The sequence below is a fragment of the Camelina sativa genome, chromosome 11, assembly GCF_000633955.1.
Source record: "Camelina sativa cultivar DH55 chromosome 11, Cs, whole genome shotgun sequence".
Taxonomy (NCBI): Eukaryota; Viridiplantae; Streptophyta; class Magnoliopsida; order Brassicales; family Brassicaceae; genus Camelina; species Camelina sativa.
In genome coordinates this window covers 24,568,872-24,590,319 of record NC_025695.1, presented here as the reverse complement: position 1 = coordinate 24,590,319, position 21,448 = coordinate 24,568,872, and the positions used below count along the sequence as shown (strand labels likewise).

At 33.5% G+C, this 21,448-nt stretch overlaps 3 protein-coding genes across 4 annotated transcripts; 2 read left to right on the top strand and 1 right to left on the bottom strand.

Annotated features, from left to right (window-relative positions):
• LOC104724172 (LEAF RUST 10 DISEASE-RESISTANCE LOCUS RECEPTOR-LIKE PROTEIN KINASE-like 2.2) lies at positions 1,204-3,393 on the top strand. The gene is given in 5 exon segments (XM_010442620.2): positions 1,204-1,473; positions 1,476-1,976; positions 2,071-2,115; positions 2,195-2,253; positions 2,255-3,393. Coding segments are annotated over 5 exon segments (1,857 nt in total). The 5' UTR covers positions 1,204-1,235; the 3' UTR covers positions 3,269-3,393.
• LOC104724171 (LEAF RUST 10 DISEASE-RESISTANCE LOCUS RECEPTOR-LIKE PROTEIN KINASE-like 2.3) lies at positions 12,616-14,660 on the top strand. The gene is made up of 2 exons (XM_010442619.1): positions 12,616-13,447; positions 13,542-14,660. Exons 1-2 carry the CDS (start codon positions 12,658-12,660, stop codon positions 14,630-14,632), a joined length of 1,881 nt encoding a protein of 626 aa, XP_010440921.1. The 5' UTR covers positions 12,616-12,657; the 3' UTR covers positions 14,633-14,660.
• LOC104724170 (protein ABHD17B) lies at positions 14,738-17,517 on the bottom strand. Of its 2 annotated transcripts, XM_010442618.2 has the most exons (6): positions 16,897-17,517; positions 16,220-16,256; positions 15,862-16,098; positions 15,736-15,783; positions 14,995-15,427; positions 14,738-14,885 (listed from the first exon to the last, which is right to left on the bottom strand). In XM_010442618.2, exons 1-5 carry the CDS (start codon positions 17,190-17,192, stop codon positions 15,029-15,031), a joined length of 1,017 nt encoding a protein of 338 aa, XP_010440920.1. In that variant the 5' UTR covers positions 17,193-17,517; the 3' UTR covers positions 14,738-14,885; positions 14,995-15,028. The 2 variants fall into 2 exon arrangements, with proteins under 2 accessions (XP_010440920.1, XP_010440919.1); XM_010442617.2 differs by having other exon boundaries at positions 14,805-15,427.

Below are 21,448 nucleotides of genomic sequence, written 5' to 3'. Positions count from 1 at the left end.
TTCTTGTTTTATTATCTTCCTTGTGCTTTAAGCCAACAAGATTCTTGAGTGTGATATAAATATTTAACTCGTGGTCTGCTATAAATATTTTAAATATATTTGTTTAGAAAAATAAATTAGAGTATTTATAATATTTACTCTTTTGATTAATTAAATATTTATCATATTATTTTAAATTTTTAAGTTAAACCATTTAAAAATGTTTGAAATAAAAATATTTTTAAATTTTATTATATTATACTCTATCCGTTTTAAAATATAAGATGTTGTAACCAAAAGCAGGTATATTAAGAAGTGTTTACTTTTTAAAATTTCAACCAATCAGAAACAATACTACATAATAGAAATTATTAAATTAATCTAAAAACTGCATAAAACTTGAAAAAATCCTATATTATGAAACAAAAAATCTTCTCTAAAATATCCTATATTATGAAATGGAAAGAGTATAAATTATTTATTTCAATAAAAGAAATGTTTGAATTTGAATATTTCTATTCAAATTCTGACTCGTTGCTCGTCGAGACTTTTATTGAATATATGTTTAGTTAAATTAAAATATATTACTCAATTGGAGTTTTGACCAGTTGCAATTTTTTCTTTATCGATGAAACACTTAATATTTTTTAATTATAAATATGATAGGATGATTTATTAGTTTCGAAAAAATGGAATCATATAAAAATGAGAGATGAATTATAATAATTAAAAACAAATTAATATGATAAATTAGATTTCAAATCTTATATTTCTTATTTTGATTGGTGATTCAATTTTTTGAAAATTATTAGTGTATTTTCGTTTTTTTATAAATTATCCAAATTATATAAATTATTATTTTAGATTTTTACGCTCAATAACTGTTATTAGTTCTTTCTTGGGAACATATATTTCTATCGGCATTCTAATGTAATAAACTACCCTTTATAAAGTTTATTATAAATGATTAAGGAGATTTTCTTATATATTCTTGATTAAAGTATAATATTGTGTGTTTTTTACCTTCATTTATAAATATTACAGAACATAGGTAACACAGATATGGTTAAGGTCGTTGCACAAAAAAAAAAAAAAATATATGGTTAAGGTCTATACACGTGTCCTAAGGAAAGTCTATACACTTTATCAAGTCAACTAAAGTCTCCCCTTTCTTTTAAAGTCTCCCCTTTCTCTGTGGCCTTACTTTGTGTGTGTGTTTTTTTTTGTTTTTTTTGGCAAAATTATTCTCACACCTCATGGATTCTCCGTCCTCCATGGGATCTCAAACAACTAGGTTCAGTCTGATCTTCTTATTCTTGTTTTATTATCTTCCTTGTGCTTTAAGCCAACAGGATCCTTGGTCGTGTAATGATCTGTTTCAGTGTGGAAACATCACAGCTGGTTTCCCATTCTCGGGAGAAATTCGTCAAGAGAATTGCGGTCACCCTTCTCTGAAACTAAACTGCAACAAAAGCTCAAACACAACCTCTCTTACCCCCCAGGCTACAACTACACTGTCCTCAATATAGACAACAAATCCAACATTCTTAGACTTTCAAGACAAGATTTCTCAGGTCCTTTTTGCTCTGCTTCATTCTCCACCCCACCTTTACCTTTAGATCTCTTCCAGATTTTACCATCTTACAAAAGCCTTGATGTGTTTTACGCTTGTGACCCTCGTCGCCATTTCCTTGGCAATTTCACATGTCAAATCAAAGGTCTTGGCTCGGTTATTCAAAACTCTACATATCGCAAACTTTGTGATGAGAGTTTCAGTGTGACAGTTCCTACAAGTTTTTTCCCAGAGGAGGAAGTTTTGGATTTGACTCATTTAGAGAGTGTTCTTAGAAATGGATTTGAAGTTAAGCTTAAGATGGATGAGATGGATTGTCCACCAGAATGTTTATCCTCTACTGCAAGTTGCAGCTATCTTTCCGGATATTGCTGCAAATACGTTTCAGGAACGCTGAGTTGCAGCAATACAAACTTCTTTCATGGTAATGTTTTCTAAAATTTAAATCTCATCACCTGATCAATAGTCAATATATCATAAGCGTTACTAATATTTTTGTCTGCAATATAATGTTACAGATATGATTCCAAGTACACGCTCCATGCTAATAACAATTGCAAAAGGTTAGAATTTACCGTTTCTTGTATATATGGAACATTCGAGGGGACTATAACTAACTTCATTATTGTGTTTTTTTTCCAGTTGTAGGGCCAAATGTATTTATAGTTTTGGTGATGGTTATCGCATTCTTGATCTGGAGGAAAAAAAAAAGCAAATGCTCTAAGAGATCAGAACCTTAATATGTTAGCAACCCTGAGACGGTGTAGTTATAAGGAAATCAAGAAAATTACAAAATCATTTACAGAAGTTGTTGGACGAGGAGGGTTTGGAACTGTATATAAAGGGAAGTTACGCGATGGTAGTAAAGTTGCAGTGAAGGTCTTGAAGGATTCAAATGGAAATTGTAAAGATTTCATCAACGAAGTCGCAAGCATGAGCCAAACATCTCATGTTAACATTGTTTCTCTGCTTGGTTTCTGCTACGAAGGATCCAAAAGAGCGATTGTATATGAATTTCTAGAGAATGGTTCTCTTGATCAGTCGTTGAATCTTGATGTCAGTACACTTTATGGGATCGCGCTAGGCGTTGCTCGGGGACTTGAGTACTTGCACTATGGCTGCAAAACAAGGATTGTGCATTTTGACATCAAACCACAGAATGTACTGTTAGATGAAAACCTCAGACCCAAAGTTGCTGATTTTGGCCTTGCTAAGCTCTGTGAGAAGCAAGAAAGCATCTTGTCATTGCTTGACACGAGAGGAACTGTAGGATACATTACTCCAGAACTGTTTTCAAGAATGTATGGGAATGTATCTCACAAGTCAGATGTGTACAGCTATGGAATGTTGGTTCTTGAGATGATAGGAGCAAGGAACAAAGAAAGAGTCGAAAATGCTAACTCGAACAACAGCTCAGCTTACTTTCCGGATTGGATCTACAAGGATCTTGAAAATGGAGATGACGTAAAGCTTCATGGTGATGGACTAACCCGAGAGGAAGAAGATATTGCCAAAAAGATGATCTTGGTGGGTCTATGGTGTATTCAGTTTTGCCCATCTGATCGTCCATCAATGAACAAAGTCGTAGAGATGATGGAAGGAAGTTTGGATTCTCTTAATCCTCCTCCTAAGCCTCTTTTGCATATGCCAATAATGCAAAATATTGCAGAATCTTCACAGCCATCAGACGAAAGCTCAATTTACTCCGAAGTATGATTCCATGACTGTTGGGAGAATCTATATTTCTGTTTAGCACCAAAATGTATCACTTTATATATTTGGCATTTGTAACACAAATCATATATATTTGACATTTATAGGCATATTGTCCATGATGATGATGGACGGTTTTAAAACTTAGGTGGTAAACAGTAAAATGATTTTATTTTATTGGAAGGATTTGGAGTAACATTTTATTTAATTCCATTCCAAAACTAATTGAATATAAAATAAATTGTTTGAAAACAATAATAAACCAAAATAAAGGATAAGAAGACTAAATTATATACTCAATCTACAAAATTCCGATTCGCAAGGAGATTGAGGAACATCAGCAGGGAAGGGAGGAGGAAGTATGTATGGCTTGAGCATTGCTAGGGCATTGGAAGAAATATATCGCTAGACAATTGCTGGGTCAGGTCCTATCTCCTTGCAAAATTTTCTAGCCACGTTTTCCTGACACTCGAGCTCTTGTTGCAGCTTGGATTTCTCCTCATTGAGCAAAGACATAGTGATTGGCAATTTTGCTTCTCTGTGGCCTAAGCTATCGATTTCTTTCTGGACAATGTTTATTTGGTCCTTGATGTAACTGATCGCTTCAAGAACACCCATCCCCTCAATGGAAATCATCCTACAAAAGGAAATAAGAGTTTTAAAAAAAAATCTTACTAGATTTAAGGGAAAAGTAATAACCATATGTTCCATAAATTGAAAAGCATAAGTTTACCTAGTTGATTGATGTTCACTTTGAATGTCTTGTCTTGATGGATAAGTGTTTACTTGCAGATCCTGGAAATTAAAAATATAATCTACGTTAGACATATTTAACCAAACGAGTGGGCACCGAGTGGTAACAAATATCGTAGAATGGAATATAACTTGAGTTGTTCTATAATATTATTGTGTTTGATTCAGGATGCTTGACATGCATATATATATATACTAATTAACTTTAACATATTGCTAACACTACCCAACGTAAACTTTCCAAATCTACATCTAACACAAAGAAAATATAGTACTAATATATGGAAATATGCTAAAATAATATTGAGACCTATCCTATATCTTGTTTTCTAAGAATTTTCATAGGTCTTGTTTTCTACGTTTTTTCATTAAAATTTCATGGATTCACTATACAGACCAAATTTTTGATAGCCCACAATCGGTCTACGAATCTTGTGAGAAAGTTTTGCTAAGGAGGTGACACTTGGCATGTTATTTATCTAATACCTGTCTTATTTTATTATTTGGACTTAATCAACTAAATTCATTTGTACTTTGCACCTATATTGGTCTATAAAAAAAAAATACTCTTAACATTTCTTTTTTTTCCTTTTCTAGTAAAAACCATTTGTAGGTCTCTGCTGATCTAAAAACCACCATTTATCAGTTTGTAGTTTCATCATAGGAAAAATTGATGATAGTTTATTTTGAAATGATAAATATAAGTTTTAATCTTATGTATGATTCAGGGGCAAGAACAGATTCTAAATTATGTAAAAAATTGATTTATGAATTTCAATCTTATAAATGATTTATGGGCAAGAAAGGATTCTAGATTATGTTAGATTGTGAGATGTTTATGTGTTCTCAAAATTCTCTTATCAATTTATAAATTTTTGGCTCAAATTTTAAATTTTGGGTTTCCATTCCTGCTTAGTTTCTGGCATTTATTCTTCATTAGATCTTACCAATTCTTTTTCCATAAAAATAGAATTCATTCCGTTTTCCATAAAATTAGAATTCAATTTCTAATTACTCTCCTTTTAACATAAATTTTCAGTAATGATTATTTAATTTCAGTCATTAGGTTCCTATGAAGAATTATATCATAATGGGAAAATCACATTTTAAACCTTCTGAAACAACCTGACCCATTTTTTTTAATAATAATAATATATATAACTAAGCATCCCATACTACTTAATTAAAGCAATCAAACCACAATACCTCATTAAACCAGCAAATACCATAATCACAGCGGAAACATACCAATAATACAAAAACCCATACATCATCAACACAATAACCTCCCTAACCATTCTATCCATCAACCTAGCATATCTCTACACAAGGTTCCAATAACATAACCAACATCACACAAACGAGACCCTAGATCATCCTCCTCCTCATCGTCATGATTCCACGTCACATACCTGCACACCACAAATAACAATTGAGATGCGTAAGTATTATCACATGAGGCAATCCTCCCATCTACTGGGCTATACATACAAGCAACTGAGATTCCAATGTTTAACAAAAAACAAACAACACAACAAACCAGGAAAAACCGCAACACACAAGTTGGTGTCGACCGACACCAGAGAGGTGTTGATCGACACTGGCCACCACATGGTGTCGATCGACACTGGCCACCACATGGTGTCGACCGACACCAAGTGGGTGTCGACTTGGTGTCTATCGACACCGACCCCGCAGACACGTTCTGCTCGAAGCCGATCATCAGATCTCCGTTTCCAATCGTCTCCAATCCGCCCCAAACTCACCCAAAAGCTTTAGGAACCTATAAGAACCATAACACAACCACCACAAACAAGAACAACACCACAAAACACAACAAATCAAGCAAACAAAGGATTCTCAGACTTAGATAAGCCATGGTCATGCACTCACCTCTTTTGCAGGAAAATTTGATTGAGAAACGGTGGAACAATACCTTAAGAAGCTTCTCCTTCGTTCCCAGCAGCCACACTCCTTCCCACAGTAACAGATCTCACCCAAAACCACCAAGAACAAGCCAAAATCTCTCAAGAATACAAACTCTCTCTTTTCTCTCTTTTCTCTTGCAAACGGCGACAAAACATCTAAAACCCTCGACCTGGGTCGTTTATCCCCTTATATAGTCGGTTTAGACAAACCAATTAATCCAAACCAATCCAAAACCGCGAATTAAAACAATCTAGTCGAACCAGAAAAGCTGGTGTCGATCGACACACTCTTGGTGTCGATCAACACCCAACCCTAAATTCCACTTTTTGGTTCGCGGATGTTACACCTTCAAAGTGTCACTGGATAGCACTTTAAACATCGAGAGAATTTCACTAACACTATAAACCTTTAAAATGAGGTTTACTAACACTTTGAACCTTAAAATGATTTTACTAACACTTTAAACCTTAAAACTAACTTTCATTTTTGTACCGCCATAAAAATAACAAAATAATAATATTTGTCAATGCGAAATAGTTAAACTATGTTAGTTTAATTTAAATTTAAATTAGTTTTAGTTTTTATAAATAAATTAAAAGATCAAAAAATAAATTTGTGTTCATCTTCATTGCAGACAAAAAATTTACGACGTCACTCTTCACATTATTAATCTTTTTAATAAATGCATATCCACTGGATTCTTATTCAAATCGATTGACTTCTCATTGGAAACAAATGAATCTTCTAAAAATATATTGTCGTCTTCAATTTTACATTTGTCAATTGTTTTAACCCATATTCTTCATTTTTTTCGCTTTGATGTATTTTTATTTTTTTATCTATCATCATAAATAATTAATTTTTATCAATCATCATAAATAAATAATTAATATTTATCAATCATCATAAATAGTTAAATTAAATAAGTATTTAAATCAAACCAGCATAGCTTAGCTATTTCACGTTGACGGATATTATTGTTCTGTCATCTTTCGTGGCGGTACAAACAGGAAAGTTCGTTTTAAAGTTTAAAGTGTTAGTCAAATAATTTTAAAGGTTTATAATGTTAGTGAAAATAACTCAAAGTTTAAATTGCTACTCAATGACACTTTGAAGGTTTAAATTGTGATTTTCCCTATTTTTATATATCTTTCCAAATTTCAATAGGTATTCTTGAATAATTTTTAAATTTTTTTGCATGTTATCATGTTTGTTGTTCACATTAATACTACGAAAAAAAAAATTATGTGAAAATGTTTGACAAATTTATTTATTCATTAGAGTGTTTATGTATGTCTTTTACACTCTCCATGGGCCGGTCTGACAATTTTGGATGTCATACGGCAATGTTTTTTTAAAAACCCTTTGTAAATAAAATTATAAAATAGTAATATAAAAAATAATTTCCATATTGTAGTTCGCTTTGCTTTCTCACTTTTTTTTTTGTCTTTTCAATGTTTTCAAGTTGATTTAAACATTTGTACAAAAATAAATATCATATTGCCTAATAACTCATTATTGCTTTAGAACTTTTCAAATATGAAATTTTTTTTAAGACTTACATATTTGTTTTCCTAAATTGAACTTTACTTTAAATCTCAGTAACAACAAGATTAATTAACATTAATCTAATGCTCATTCACCAACAATTCAAAATATGAAATAGGTTTTTACATAAACCTAATAAAATTTCATCCGTAAATTGGATATATTACATGAATAATATACTGTTTTCTTATATAAAACTTGAACTTCTAATTTTTTTCGAACTTATAAATAAAATCTAATAATAACTGAACTTATAATTTTTTCCCTACATGAAAGACCTAAAACTTTTGGTCTAAAATATGCTCCAAAAAAATCGATGCCCTAATCATTGGCTTCACTTGCTTGGCCTATGGGTCGAGCCTTGAACCATGCTTTATTTTTACTTCAGGTTGTCGTGTTTGTTGGTTGTGTTAATATTACTACATCATGAAAAAAATGAATTATTATGATTTAATAAGTTGAACATGTTAGGTTTTGTTCTTTTCTTATATTTCAGAATCTCTATATTTTTTTCTTTTAGGCATTCATGTGGTAAAGCAACTTCTTTTTAGAAACAACCCGACCTGTTTTTTTATTTTTTTAAAAATAATAATAATTTAAACTAGTCCTATATAATATGACAAAGTTTTTTTTTAACTTTGCCTATCGATGCGACATTTGGCTCTATTTTTGCAACATGTGTATTTTTACATTCATTTAAAGTTTGATCTTTTAAATTTATTTATTTAGAATAGTATTCATTTCTTTTATCTTCCACTACAAAATCTTTAATTGTTTTTGCTTTGTATTATTTAATATTATTTTATAACAAGAATTTATATAGTTTACTTTTGTAGAAAAAAAATCGTTTTGTAAGAATATATGTCTGTCTAATTTAATTTATATGATTTGTAAATTCCTCACAAATGTTCCTTTAAATTTCTTTGCTCTTCGTCTACCAAATCTTTAATTATTTTTGGTTTTTAATTAAGTATTATTTCATAGTAAAAATCTCTATAGTTTACTTTTGTTAAAGAAAAAGTAATCTATTTTACAAAAATATATTTATTTAATTTTATTTTTACGATTTATAAATTTTTCACTTCTTTTTTTATCACAACCGTAACTTTATTACTTAACTATTTCTATCGGTTTCACATGTCAATATTTACTATATACTAAACTATAATAAAGTAGAGTTGTGAGAAATTGTCATTTGGCACAAATCTTTTTTTTAACATGAGTCATTTTTCCAATATTAATGAAATTAAAAGACACATTATTGCTAATCTAAAACTGAATTGTCTACACACATTTTTTTAGTTTGGGACATTTTATTTGTTCAATTTCTTTAGATTACATTTACTTCTCTCAATCAATTATCTTTATGACATTACAGGTAGACGTTTTCTTTTGTGTTTTAAAAATCCCCGCCTAGCACCGACTACGCCCCGTAAATCGCTAGGCCCACCATCTTCGCCTCGATTAATGACTACTCCCCGCCTAGCATCAATTGTCCTATTATGCCTGTCTAATCCGATTATTTTCCGCTTAATTTTGTGATATACCGATTATTTTTGGAACTAAATATAAATCAGACATATATATTTTGTTATTTCGACATTTAAATTAAGAGTTTATGATGTTTTACAATAACTACTGTATAAACTTTTAATAAAAATCATAATTTTAAAGACAATACTATAGTTTTATATTTTTCTTTTAACATAAACAGAATTATACAAATATTTAGTACAATATATTTTAATTTTATTACTAATTCAATAAAATAACTCTAAAACTAGTCCCCGATTAATCCTCGTATAATCTCCGATTTTCTTGGTAGGAGCTAGGCCCACCCCGACCGCCTGACTAGTGCCTAGAGATTTCTAAAACAGGGTTCAAATTGTTCATGTCGCAATAATGCATATGACCAAATTAATTACAATTAATATGCTTTATAACTATATTTATTGCCATGAATGTGATTACTCAGAATAATGCATGTGTCAATAGAATTCCTTACAAACTTCAAACAATGTTTAGTATATTATATAAGATCCAATGCTCACATAACTAATAATGAAGAAAACGATCACTCACTATATGTCTTTCTTTTCCCATTATTTCTCATGGTATTTTTATTTTTACCTTTTCTTATGAAGTTTTTTAAAAAAACATGATGTTTTGCAGTATGATGATTAACATATTAATTTCTCTATGACTATTTTAAGAAATCGTTTACAAAGCCATGTCAATGTATTTTCTTTTCTTGGTATCAGAGTCTTGGCAATATTTATTAGCCTCTTTCAAAGGATTTTGTTTTATGATAGTCATGATTTAAAGTTTTGAATTGTTTTGTAATGTGGTTTTATAACTTTCAAATTATACTTGGAAGTCTTAAGTGATGAAGATGAGCCTAATGCTTGACTCCTAAATCATAATATCTTTAGCTTTGAACATTCACTCATAATATTATAGTTGTAAGTCCCTTAGATTTCTCCTCTTAAGTCTTCTGATCTTCAACTATAATATATTTCTAAGTTTTTGTTTTGTAAATTTGCTTTGTTTTTCGTTTTTAAAAATTCTTTATCCCCATTACAAACAAATATTTAACTTTGCATATTGATAAAAAGATTGAGCATAATTTTACCGTGCAATGCATATATACATGGTCAAAAGATCACATACTTCTTTATGCCTCTTTGGAATCACTTCCCAAACTTTACAACATCCTTTCACATTACACAGAAAAATATTACAGAGACCTATTGTAAAATATTTAATATATATATATATACACATATTGTAACCTCAATACTTTCATCATAGACATATGTCAATTGTTAAAAGTGGTATAAATTAACAAGTAGATTAATCTGTACAAAAGCAAAACTACTTTTAAATCGCATTGGTATTGTTTGAGTTACCAATCATACCTCATGTCTATTTCCCTGTAACCCTTACTACATCCATCATTATGCCGAAAAAAGCTTACACTATTTCTAATGGTTATCTATATTTGTTTTTGTTTGAATTTTATATTTTACATTTAGGGTATAATTTTGAAGATATTGGTTTAATATTCATAGCATAAGATTAAAGCATGATGCTATTTAGTATTTTTAGAATTTTAGAAATAATTTGCTAAATTTAAAACCAAAACTTATTTTAATGCAATATGTGAAAAAATTTCTTCTTTTAGCACACTTCATAATCATAACCTTATAAATGTATGTATTTAAATTATTTTTAATGCATATATAAATAATATCATATACATTTCATATATAATTTAATGAAATTTTATTTTACATCTAAAATATTTGATTATAACCCACGTATGGCGTGGGTAACTTTCTAGTTTACTATAAAGACAAACTTTTTGATAGCCCCAATACTTGGTCCCCAAGTTACACGTCTTACTCTCCATGTTATGCGGATAAAAAAATTATGTGAACTCCAAATTTCTTGGATTATTCATAGTTCTTGACAATGACTAAGTTTCATTACGCATATGTCATATAGCACCATGGTAGATGACAAGAAAATTGTTCTTTACAAAAATATTGTAAACTCAATTAGAAAAATTGTGCTTCACTTGGATCGTGCATATGAATGCAAACTTGTTAGACGACGTAGAATATGTCTAGTTGCGGGTGCCGAAAAGACTACTATAGAAAGAAACTCGGCGATTTTGTCCACAAATATGGAGCTTAGGTTGCCTTTTTTGCATCCCAATTAACTCGGTGAAAGATGTCAAAATGCGTAGGTTTGGTGATTTAATCATCCAAAGATATTCCGTTGAAATCATCTTTGATATGCCCAAATTGTAATACCCTAATGATACTAACAGCCTTGCAAATGCACACAATAAACTTAATAATCTTTCAATTATGCTAAACATAATATGTTATATTTAAATTGCAATACAAAAACATAATTAAAGTTTTACAAATTTAGATATGGAATTGCATAGAAAAGTAAGGGAGTTTGAAAACTTTCTCAACATGGTTGAGTTCTGACTTGTCTCTCCAAAAGTTTTCTGGGTCTCTCTCTCAAAAGTTTGCAGAAAATAAAACTTAAGAATTTCTAAAACCTTAAAATCTTATTTATATCTTTTAAAACATGTCAGGACTTAATAATGCAATTAGGGAAAATTTTAGGGTAGCTTTGCAAAACTTCAGAAGAGAAACTCGGTCTTGTCTTGTTGTGAACAATGCATCAATCGATGCCAACACCTACATCGGTCGATGCAACTCTCTAAACTCGGATCCAAACTTCACAGCTTAGCCTCAATGCTCGAATGTGCACTAAATCCTTATATTTTACTCCATTATGCTCCATCCGTTCTAATAGATACCTAATCCTACAAAGACTCAAAAACAACATAAAAAGCAAATCAAAATACTCAAAAAGCACATTTATATCATGGTTAAAAATCGTAAAAACCATGATATATCAATCTTAGTAACAATAATACCAATAAATATTGACGTAAACCAAGATGAGTCATAGCAAATAACAGTTTTGAAATGAGATGATCATAATAGGTATGTGGAAGCTGACAATGTGATCATTAGCACAGATTGAAAAAAAAGATCTCTGATTCGGGTTAAAGAACAAAAAAGAAAACAAAGTGTCGGAGTTGCTGTGATCAGTGAGGCCGATGCGAGCGGCATTGTCCGTGAAAAGTGACTTGTTGACGAGGCGAACACTGAGTTGGTTTTGTTTGGTCGATATCCTTCTCGAAATTGCCTTGGCAAAAAATCTCGTGTGATGAAGTTCGTATAACAAAATTAATCCTGGATAAGAAAGTTTTTTTTTTTTTAATTGGTTTTTGTAATAACCGATGACTTCAAATGGTTTGTGTGACTTATTTTTGGAATGTACACGTGTTTGAAATGATAAGCTAAATAGAAAAGCTTGAGACTAAGACAGAACAGAAGAAACAAGATATGTAAAAATCAAGTTGTTCATCAGAGGAGGATTCAGAATAATATCCATGCACCTGTCCTTAGTTTCAAACAAATCATCTTCAACAGCTGTAAGAAAAGTCAACAAATTCAATTCCTTACGCCTCTCCCATCTTATTTCAAAGTCAACTAAAGGCAGCTCTTTAAATTCACTTTGTTTCCTTATTTTTGGTTTCTAAATCACAGCAAAAACTATCCTCACACCTCATGGGATCTCCAACAACTGGGTTCTGTGTGATCTTGTTTTTCTTGTTTTATCATCTTCCTTGTGCTCTAAGTAAACAAGACCCAAGTGGGTTATGTGGAACTCCGTTTCAGTGTGGCAATATCACCGCTGGTTTCCCTTTCACGGGACAAAATCGCAATGCGTATTGCGGTAACCCTTCTCTTGAACTTACCTGCAACAAAAGGTTCAACACAACCTCTCTTATGATCTCAGGCTACAACTACACTGTCCTCAATATGGACAACAAATCCAACATTCTTAGACTTTCAAGACAAGATTTCTCAGGTTCTTTCTGCTCTGCTTCATTCTCCTCCACACCTTTACCTTCAGATCTCTTCCAGATTTTACCATCTTATAAACCCCTCACCGTGTTCTACGCTTGTGACCCACGTCGTCATTTCCCTGGGAATTTCACATGTCCAGTGGCAGTGACAGGTCTTGGCTCTTTGATTCAAAACTCTACATATCATAAACTTTGTGATGAAAGTTTCACTGTCACGGTCCCTACGAGTTTCGTTTCAGAGGAAGAAACTCCGAATTTAACCAATTTGGAAAATGTTTTGAGAAAAGGATTTGAGGTGAAGTTGAAGATGATAAATGAGATATTTTGTCAAGAATGTTTATCCTCAGGTGGAAGCTGTGGCTTCCAACTTTCCATACAGGTTTGCTGCAAAAACGTGTCAGGATCAAGAATCAGCTGCCGTACTACATCTTATACATCTGGTGGTACAAACATCAAGAATAGCTCCATTCTGATAATAATAAGTACAGGTTAGTCTTGTTTGGCTAGAGTCATTGTTTGGAATAGCGTTTTTGGACTGTACAAATAAATTATAGTTTTGAACTGTAATTTTGTATTTTTCAGTTGCAGGGTCAATATTAGCTTTATTTGTGGTGATGATTCTAGCATTCTTGTTATGGGAGAGAAGGAAAAAAAATGCTCTAAGAGATCAGAACCTTGATATGTTAGTAACGCTGAGACGGTATAGTTATAAGGAAATCAAGAAAATTACAAAAAGTTTTACAGAAGTTGTTGGAAGAGGAGGATTTGGAACTGTATATAAAGGGAAGTTACGTGATGGTAGTAAAGTTGCGGTGAAAGTCTTGAAGGATTCAATGGGAAACTGTGAAGATTTTATTAACGAAGTGGCAAGCATGAGCCAAACATCTCATGTTAATATTGTTTCTCTGCTTGGTTTCTGCTATGATGAAGGATCCAAAAGAGCGATTGTGTATGAATTTCTAGAGAATGGTTCTCTTGATCAGTTCATATCTAAGTCTGGGGATTTAAATGTGAGTACACTATATGGTATCGCGCTAGGTGTTGCTAAGGGAATTGAGTACTTGCACTACGGCTGCAAAACGAGGATTGTGCATTTCGACATTAAACCTCAGAATGTGTTGTTAGATGATAGTCTCAGACCCAAAGTTTCTGACTTTGGTCTTGCTAAGCTCTGTGAGAAGCAAGAAAGCATCTTGTCATTGCTTGACACAAGAGGAACGATAGGATACATTGCTCCGGAGTTGTTTTCAAGAATGTATGGAAGTGTATCTCACAAGTCGGATGTGTACAGTTATGGAATGTTGGTTCTTGAGATGATTGGAGCAAGGAATAAAGAAAGAGTCCAAAATGGTGAATCAAACAGCAGCTCAGTTTACTTTCCGGATTGGATTTACAAGGATCTTGAAGTTGGAGATTATGCAAGACTTCTTGGCGATGAACTAACCCGAGAGGAAGAAGAGATCGCCAAAAAGATGATCTTGGTCGGTCTATGGTGTATACAGTTTTCCCCATCAGATCGTCCATCAATGAGCAAAGTCGTAGAGATGATAGAAGGAAGTTTGGATTCTCTTAAAGCCCCTCCTAATCCTAAGCCTCTTTTGCATTTGCCAATGCAAGATCTTTCAGAGTCATCTCGGCCATCAGAGGAAAGCTCAATTTACTCAGAAGTTTGAATCCATGAATGTTGGAACCTATAAAACAACTGTATATTCGTTTTTTCAGTTAGGTTTGGGTTCGTTATTTATTGGGTTTCTGAAAAGTAAATGTAAACTAAAATAGAAATTATTTTGGTTGGTGAAGATTGCATGGATTTTTTATCAAACTAGTCAGTCATTACAGTTTTTGTACCATGACAAAGTTACAACCAAATATGAAATCAAGACTTTTGAGTTTGATCTGTTACTATCAGAACATACATACACAAACCTGAGAGAAAAAACAAAACACACACGTCATAATTTACGCAGAAACATATCAAGTGGCTGCAGAAAGAAAACAAAATACATGGATTACAGAAACAGGAGTTACAAATAACCTGTTTTCGGCGGATGGTTCGACCGGGTTTTATGTCACCACACTAGACCTTTTTTCCTTCTAAATCTATCAACACTCATTCGGGACTTTTCGGGTTTACTAGTCTTCTTAGATTTCTCCAGCTGACTGTCTACACTGTTTCTAGAAACTTCCGGAAGGCAGCAGCCGAGTTGAAACGTTTCAGAACGGCCGTTCTCAGAAGGCTTGCTCTGGTTTTTGGTTGTGTCTATCGTTACAGTCTTGGTCGAGCCATTTCTTGGTCCCTTGGGTTTGGAAATCGATATTACGAATTTCTTCAGATGTTTAATGAACTCTGGATAGAGTTCTAGATTGCAGTGTCCTCCTCCAGATACCCATAAGGGTTCATACTTCTCTTTTGAAAGTTGCCAAAGTTGTTTTCCGTGAGAACAATCAACTACTTCATCTGCTGTCCCCTACCAGACCAAACAAGAGACTCACATTCAGACTAATGTCACTGATCTGTGTATGGCACAACATATTGATATCTTTGACTAATCCATGTTTACCGGGTGAAAGACATTAATACGAAGTGATGCCACAAGAGGCAAGTCAAATTAATACAGTATCTCATAAATTCAACGCAACAGATCAAATGGTCCTATTAATATAAAAGTTTTAATTTCTTGCAAGAATCTGTGGAGGCAATAGATGACAACTAAATTCCACCAAAAAGAGAAAATCGAGGAAGATAGTGAAATAAAAGAAATTGAAAAACACTTACATGGATTACTAAGACAGGACAGGTAACTGCTCTGATCTTGTCGATATTCTGAAGCAATGAATTGGACGTGTAAGCATTAGTACATGGAAACAAGAAAAAACATGGCTGCATCGTTAACTAAATTACCTTGTAAATATCAAACCAATAAGTACGTTTAACCGGATACAAAACTCTCATCCCAGAGAGAATAGGGCTGTGCAAAACCACACCTCTCAAATTAGGCGTGCGTGAAGCTAGATCAATCGTTGGTCCACTACCAACAGACTGACCGTATAATATCAGTTGATCATCTTTTACACCATACTGCTCCTTGAGGCAGGTATATGATGCATCTATATCAGCATATGTATTACATTCACTTGCCTGATTCAAGTAACAAATTTAAACACATCAGAAACAATCAAGTAACAAATTCTCTAACTTATCACGAGGAAATTTTCATATAGATATTCCGAATTGAAAAGTTCCAAGCTAAAGATACTACCTTTCCAGTAGACTGACCATAACCAGAGTAATCATACCTGAAAAAGGAAAAATCAATGGACTGATTAAAGAACGATCAACTACTCATCATTGGATAAACAAAACCGTGATAACTGCAAGAAGACAAGTCAAGCAGAAAAGTTTGTGCTTTCGAGTAGTAAACACTTCTACATATGAAACAAATTATTCAAACATATTACAATTTTAAGTCTTCATGAGAATTCAGTGGATGTAGAAAACGCATAACATGCGTATGTAAAGACTATTACGTGAAACAGAGTCCAAAATCTGCTTATGGCATTTCAACTACTAAAAATATGACTGAAACAGTTGCAATGATATGCTTGCATCACAAAAGTCAAATTATTTCAACATTTGGGGAAAAAACTTAATTTCACATCCATGAATAAATGCCTTGAGGAGTCAACAAGACCCAGAAATTATGGCTAAAAATCTCTGACTTTCACAAAGATTTTGTCATTATACTGTCACAATTCAAGAATATAAACACCATTATTAATCACCAATTCCAAAACCACATCTTTCTATTCAATTGAAGACCCAATAAGTCAAATTTGGAAATGTAAAATCCAAAACTTTCTACTTCAATCAATAAACCCATCATAAAAAAATCGAAGCTTTAACAAGATATAAGAGAGATAAAGATGAAAACTTTACCCCATGAGATTAACTCGGAGACGATTACTAAGCTCGACGAAAAGCTCAAACATCTGACCCAAATCAGCAGCGTTACCATGTGAATACAAGAGCGTACCATTAGCTTTAGGATGCTTAACATAAACAGCCACAATCTCGTTACCACGACGTGTCTTTAGCTTCAACACATCGACATCGTCACGGCGAGGCACTTCGGTTATGTACAACCGGTCAACGTCGGGTACAAACCCGTACGATGGTGGGGATGGAGGGAAAAAAGCGAACTTTGCGGCGATTGATGAAGTTACTCCTCCCATGATGATTCTCTTATCATCACACAGCGGAAACACTTGTTACTCATAAATTAGTAGAAACCCTAAAGACTTTGATTTGATTCTGAGTTTTGGGTTTTTTGAGATCTTAAATTAAATGTGAAAGGAAAAGGAGAAAACGACAGAACGCTGAAGGAAAAAAAAAAAGATAAAGGGGAAAGGAAAAGTTGAAAACGAAAGAGTTTTTTTTTTTTTTTTGGATTTGAGGTTTAATGGGTGACACGACGGTGGCGCGTGAGAGATGATAAGCGGCGCGTGTAGGATGAGAGGAAGAGTTGTGAAGTGTTAAAAAAAATCGGCGATGAGATAATGTCGTGGTTCGCTCTAAATGGCTGTTGTAAAATGGAGCTTTCACTTCTTCTTCTTCTTCTTCTTTTTTTGTTTTTTTTTTTAATTATTATGTTAAATATCTTTATTTCATTACAAAAATAAGTCATGATTCATGAGTCAAAGAAAAAAAAAGAGAGAAAGTATCAATTGTGTTCGCATTAGTCCGCCTAAATTATGAGATTAATCAAAGTTTCAAATGTCCAATTTTTGTGAATACGTGTCTATTTAATTTTGTTTGTTGTTTGGAAATTAATTCTGTGTATATTATTTGAGAAATTATAACGAAAAGGAGTGAAAAGTATTTGAAGCTTATATCATTGACTCAGAGCTTGATTGGATATTTGGAACAACGGATAGTATTAGTAGAATATTAATATTATGCAGCATAAGCACTAAACGGTATATTTTGATTAATATAACACGTTTCATTGATTGGTAGAGGCCGTAAAGCAGTGAGTGATTATATATTATATTAAATAAATACACATATAAATTTAAATGTGTTTCATTATAAACGCTAATAATCACTCATTGCCATATAATATTTTTAATATATTTTTACACATTTAATGAATATCATAAATTGTTATATATATAAATTTGTAATTTAATCATCTTAAATATATATAATGTAACACTGAACTATGATTTTTGTATGTCTGCTAGCAGGTTCAATTAACTTTATGTAGTTGTAATATTAAAGGTGTTAATCCTGTTGGGAACTTTACTAGCAATCAAGATGCAATCAAACAATCACAAGTCAAGCCAATTCTAAGAGTGGTTTTTGTATCTAACAATCCTAGAATGATCAGAATGTAAAATGGAAATAAATTACAGAACTAGAAACGAAAATTCATGACAAGAAGCGAACATGAATAAGTAAAAGCAAAAACGATTCTAAGCATGAACTAGACAGCAAGATCAGAAACGGTCTCAGGAATGCAATATCAATCAGAAAGATAGAAGTCCTAAGGATGAGAGTAATCAATATCGGCAGAGTCTCCTAGTCTACAGAGTGTTTAACATGGCACAAGCAAACTATCCCTAGACAATGAATATCATAACTTAGCTAATCCAATCTCTTGGCATAAGCGACTCAAACTCAAACACTTCCAAACCTAGCTCTCGCTAGAGAAACATGGTCAAGCAGGCATGACGAACCAATTCATTCACATCAACGAACACCCTATACAACTAATCTCTTAGGCTAGGAATGTAAATCTGTGGCACTAGTTGGTCAGACATTTCATCAGACACCTTTTGGATGTGGAAATGTCTAAGACCTAGCTCCAATTGATCAGAGAGAAACTAATATTTCTAACTCTAGTCCAGAAGGGAATCATACGAATCTAAACTTAAACACCCTACATACTAAGATCCTCCACCTAATATATCTCATCCTCAAGAACTCTAATATTACTCAGATCCATAAATCATCATCAAGGAATCAAACTCGGAAAACATTGAATCAAGCATCATGAGATAGAATAAAAATGAGCTGAACAACTTTGTAGAAGAAATCAAATGCAAACACTAAATAAGTTCAAAGATATCTGGATTACAAAATCAAAGAACGTTTTAGGTGGTTAGGTAAACCTTAAGGAAAAATAAGATGTCTCGGGTAAAGACCTAACAAAATGTATTTATAGTAAAACATGGAATGCCCTAAAACATAAAACGACAAGGTAGAAGGTAGGTTCGGGAATCGGGTTGGCTGAGTCGGAGCGTCTTTCTTCTTGACGTGTGTGATCGAGTTGCGCATCGTCTCTCCCTGGGTGCGGTCGAGTGGAACGGATCGAGTGGAGGTGATAAGACTCGAGCTGGGTCGAGTGGAGGTGATACGACTCGAGCTGGGTCGAGTGGAGGTGATGCGACTCGAGCTGGGTGTATATGCATCCACTAAAACGGTGACAACTCTTGAACCACGCCTCCAATTGACTTGAAATAAATGGCAATGAAAAGATGACTCAATTCCCTACAACTTGTATGAAGACTTTGAAAGCTGAATCCCAAAGTAAAATCTCCACTCGACTTGATCAAAGACGTGGAATGTTGGGTCGTTGGGTAGTGTAGGTCGAGTCGCTGGACTGCTTTCTTGCTCCCTGTTTACTTTTGATGGTTTGGACATCTCCTAAAACACCTGAGAGAACTCCAATATGCAAGATGCATGCAAGACCAATGCAAAGACTACCTAGATATGCATATTATGCAAAAGAGACAGAAAACAATGCAAAACATTGAGAGAACAAAATGAATGACAAATGCATGATTAAAGAGTGTAAAATATATACATATCAACTCCCCCAAACTTATTCTTTGCTTGCCCTCAAGCAAATGGTAAAGAACAAAGTATGGAAGAGAGGTTTGAAGATGGGGTTTTAGAACCTAAAACATGTTAGAATCAAGGTCCTTGTTTTTAGTTCTATGATGCATGGTGAAGGAACTCAATTTAAAATCTTTAGACAAGCTCATCACAACCTTAATCTACACATGCTATCCTTTCTATCATTCCTTTTAACATTCATTAACAAAGAACCATGAATCAAGCTATGCAATGTCATCAAACTCATTTGGATGGGATGAAAGGGTAGAGACAAAATGGTCTCCTTTGCAAGTGGTTTTAACAATATAGAACATGGTTCTCTCGCGAAAATGAGTTGAGCTTAAGAGAAGGCTAAAAGTTGAAACCAATTGATACATACAAGAGCAGTGTATCATCTACCCAAAGGTCCCAAGGAAACTTAGCTCAAACTTTCTAACCCAGAAGTTGATCCTATCTTTACCCTTCATTGATATCTCTTTTTAAACCCATTCTCTCATTCTTTTCACTTAGCTTTAGGAGGAGGTTACTTCATATCAATCTAAAGGATGGGAAACTTTTTTATCACTATGGTTCTCTTTCTTTTCTTTCTTAGAACTCTAGACTTCTTAAGCGTTTTGTTTTCTCTTCTTTGTCTAAACTTTTCTTTCTATGTCCAGAACCAATAAATCTTTTACATTGCACAACCCACATCCTTTACTAGACTTGTAAATCTTGAAAACACATTCCCCTTCCTAAAGACTCTTTACCCTTTTTCTTTCCCTTTTACTCTTTCTCTTTTCAGTACAAATCCAATCCCAAATCCCAAAATTGAGTTCTCACCTAGTCCTACTAGTCCGAAAAATGCAAAATAAAACTACACAGGTTCCTACTCTTGTCGGCTAGAACCTAACACTTTCTAACAAGCTCAACTCGGAAAATGTCTCACACTCAAGAATACAATTGGCTTGAAAGAACGTTTAACATCCGCGAACCAAAATCCCAGTTTAGGAGATGCAAGGTTGGTTCTCGCGGACGAGTTTAAGTTAAGCGTTGCGTTTTGGGGTTGGGAAAACCCTGGAATCGCTTATAAAAGCAGAACCTCGAGGGTTAGGTCGATTCTAGACATTTCTGCAGAAAAAGAAAGAGAGAAAGAGTTTTGTGAGTGTTCTTGGTAGTTCTTGGAGATCTGTGGGTGTTCATGTAGAGATCTGTAGCAGGGATCGTTGTAGGAGCTTCCTAGGAGTGTGTTGCTTCTTGTTTGTGGTTCAGAATCTTCTTGGGCAAATGTAAGTGCATGACCATGGCTTATTTAACTTGGAGATTTCTCTGATCTGCTTGTTCTATGTGTTTTATTGGCAGGTTAGTACGTTGTTGAGTCGCTAGAGGCTTTGGGAAGCTTTTGTGGCTTTGGTTTGTGTGTTTTGATGGTTTAGGGACGGAGATCCGGCGAGAAGCTTCGGGGAAAAATGATGTTCGGCATGTGCATCGGTCGATGCCATGTTGAGGCGTCGGTCGATGCAATTAGGGACTCGGTGCAATGTCAAGCATGCGTCGGTCGATGCAGTGTGCGTGTCGGTCGATACAAGTGAACCTTGTATCAGTCGATGCA

Coding starts and splice junctions, on each gene's coding strand:
- LOC104724171 (XM_010442619.1), top strand. CDS start 12,658: ATGGGATCTCCAACAACTGGGTTCTGTGTGATCTTGTTTTTCTTGTTT. Junction 13,448..13,541: donor TCTGATAATAATAAGTACAG/GTTAGTCTTGTT, acceptor TGTATTTTTCAG/TTGCAGGGTCAATATTAGCT.
- LOC104724170 (XM_010442618.2), bottom strand. CDS start 17,192: ATGGGAGGAGTAACTTCATCAATCGCCGCAAAGTTCGCTTTTTTCCCT. Junction 16,257..16,896: donor CTCCGAGTTAATCTCATGGG/GTAAAGTTTTCA, acceptor TTCCTTTTTCAG/GTATGATTACTCTGGTTATG. Junction 15,784..15,861: donor ATTGGTTTGATATTTACAAG/GTAATTTAGTTA, acceptor TCATTGCTTCAG/AATATCGACAAGATCAGAGC.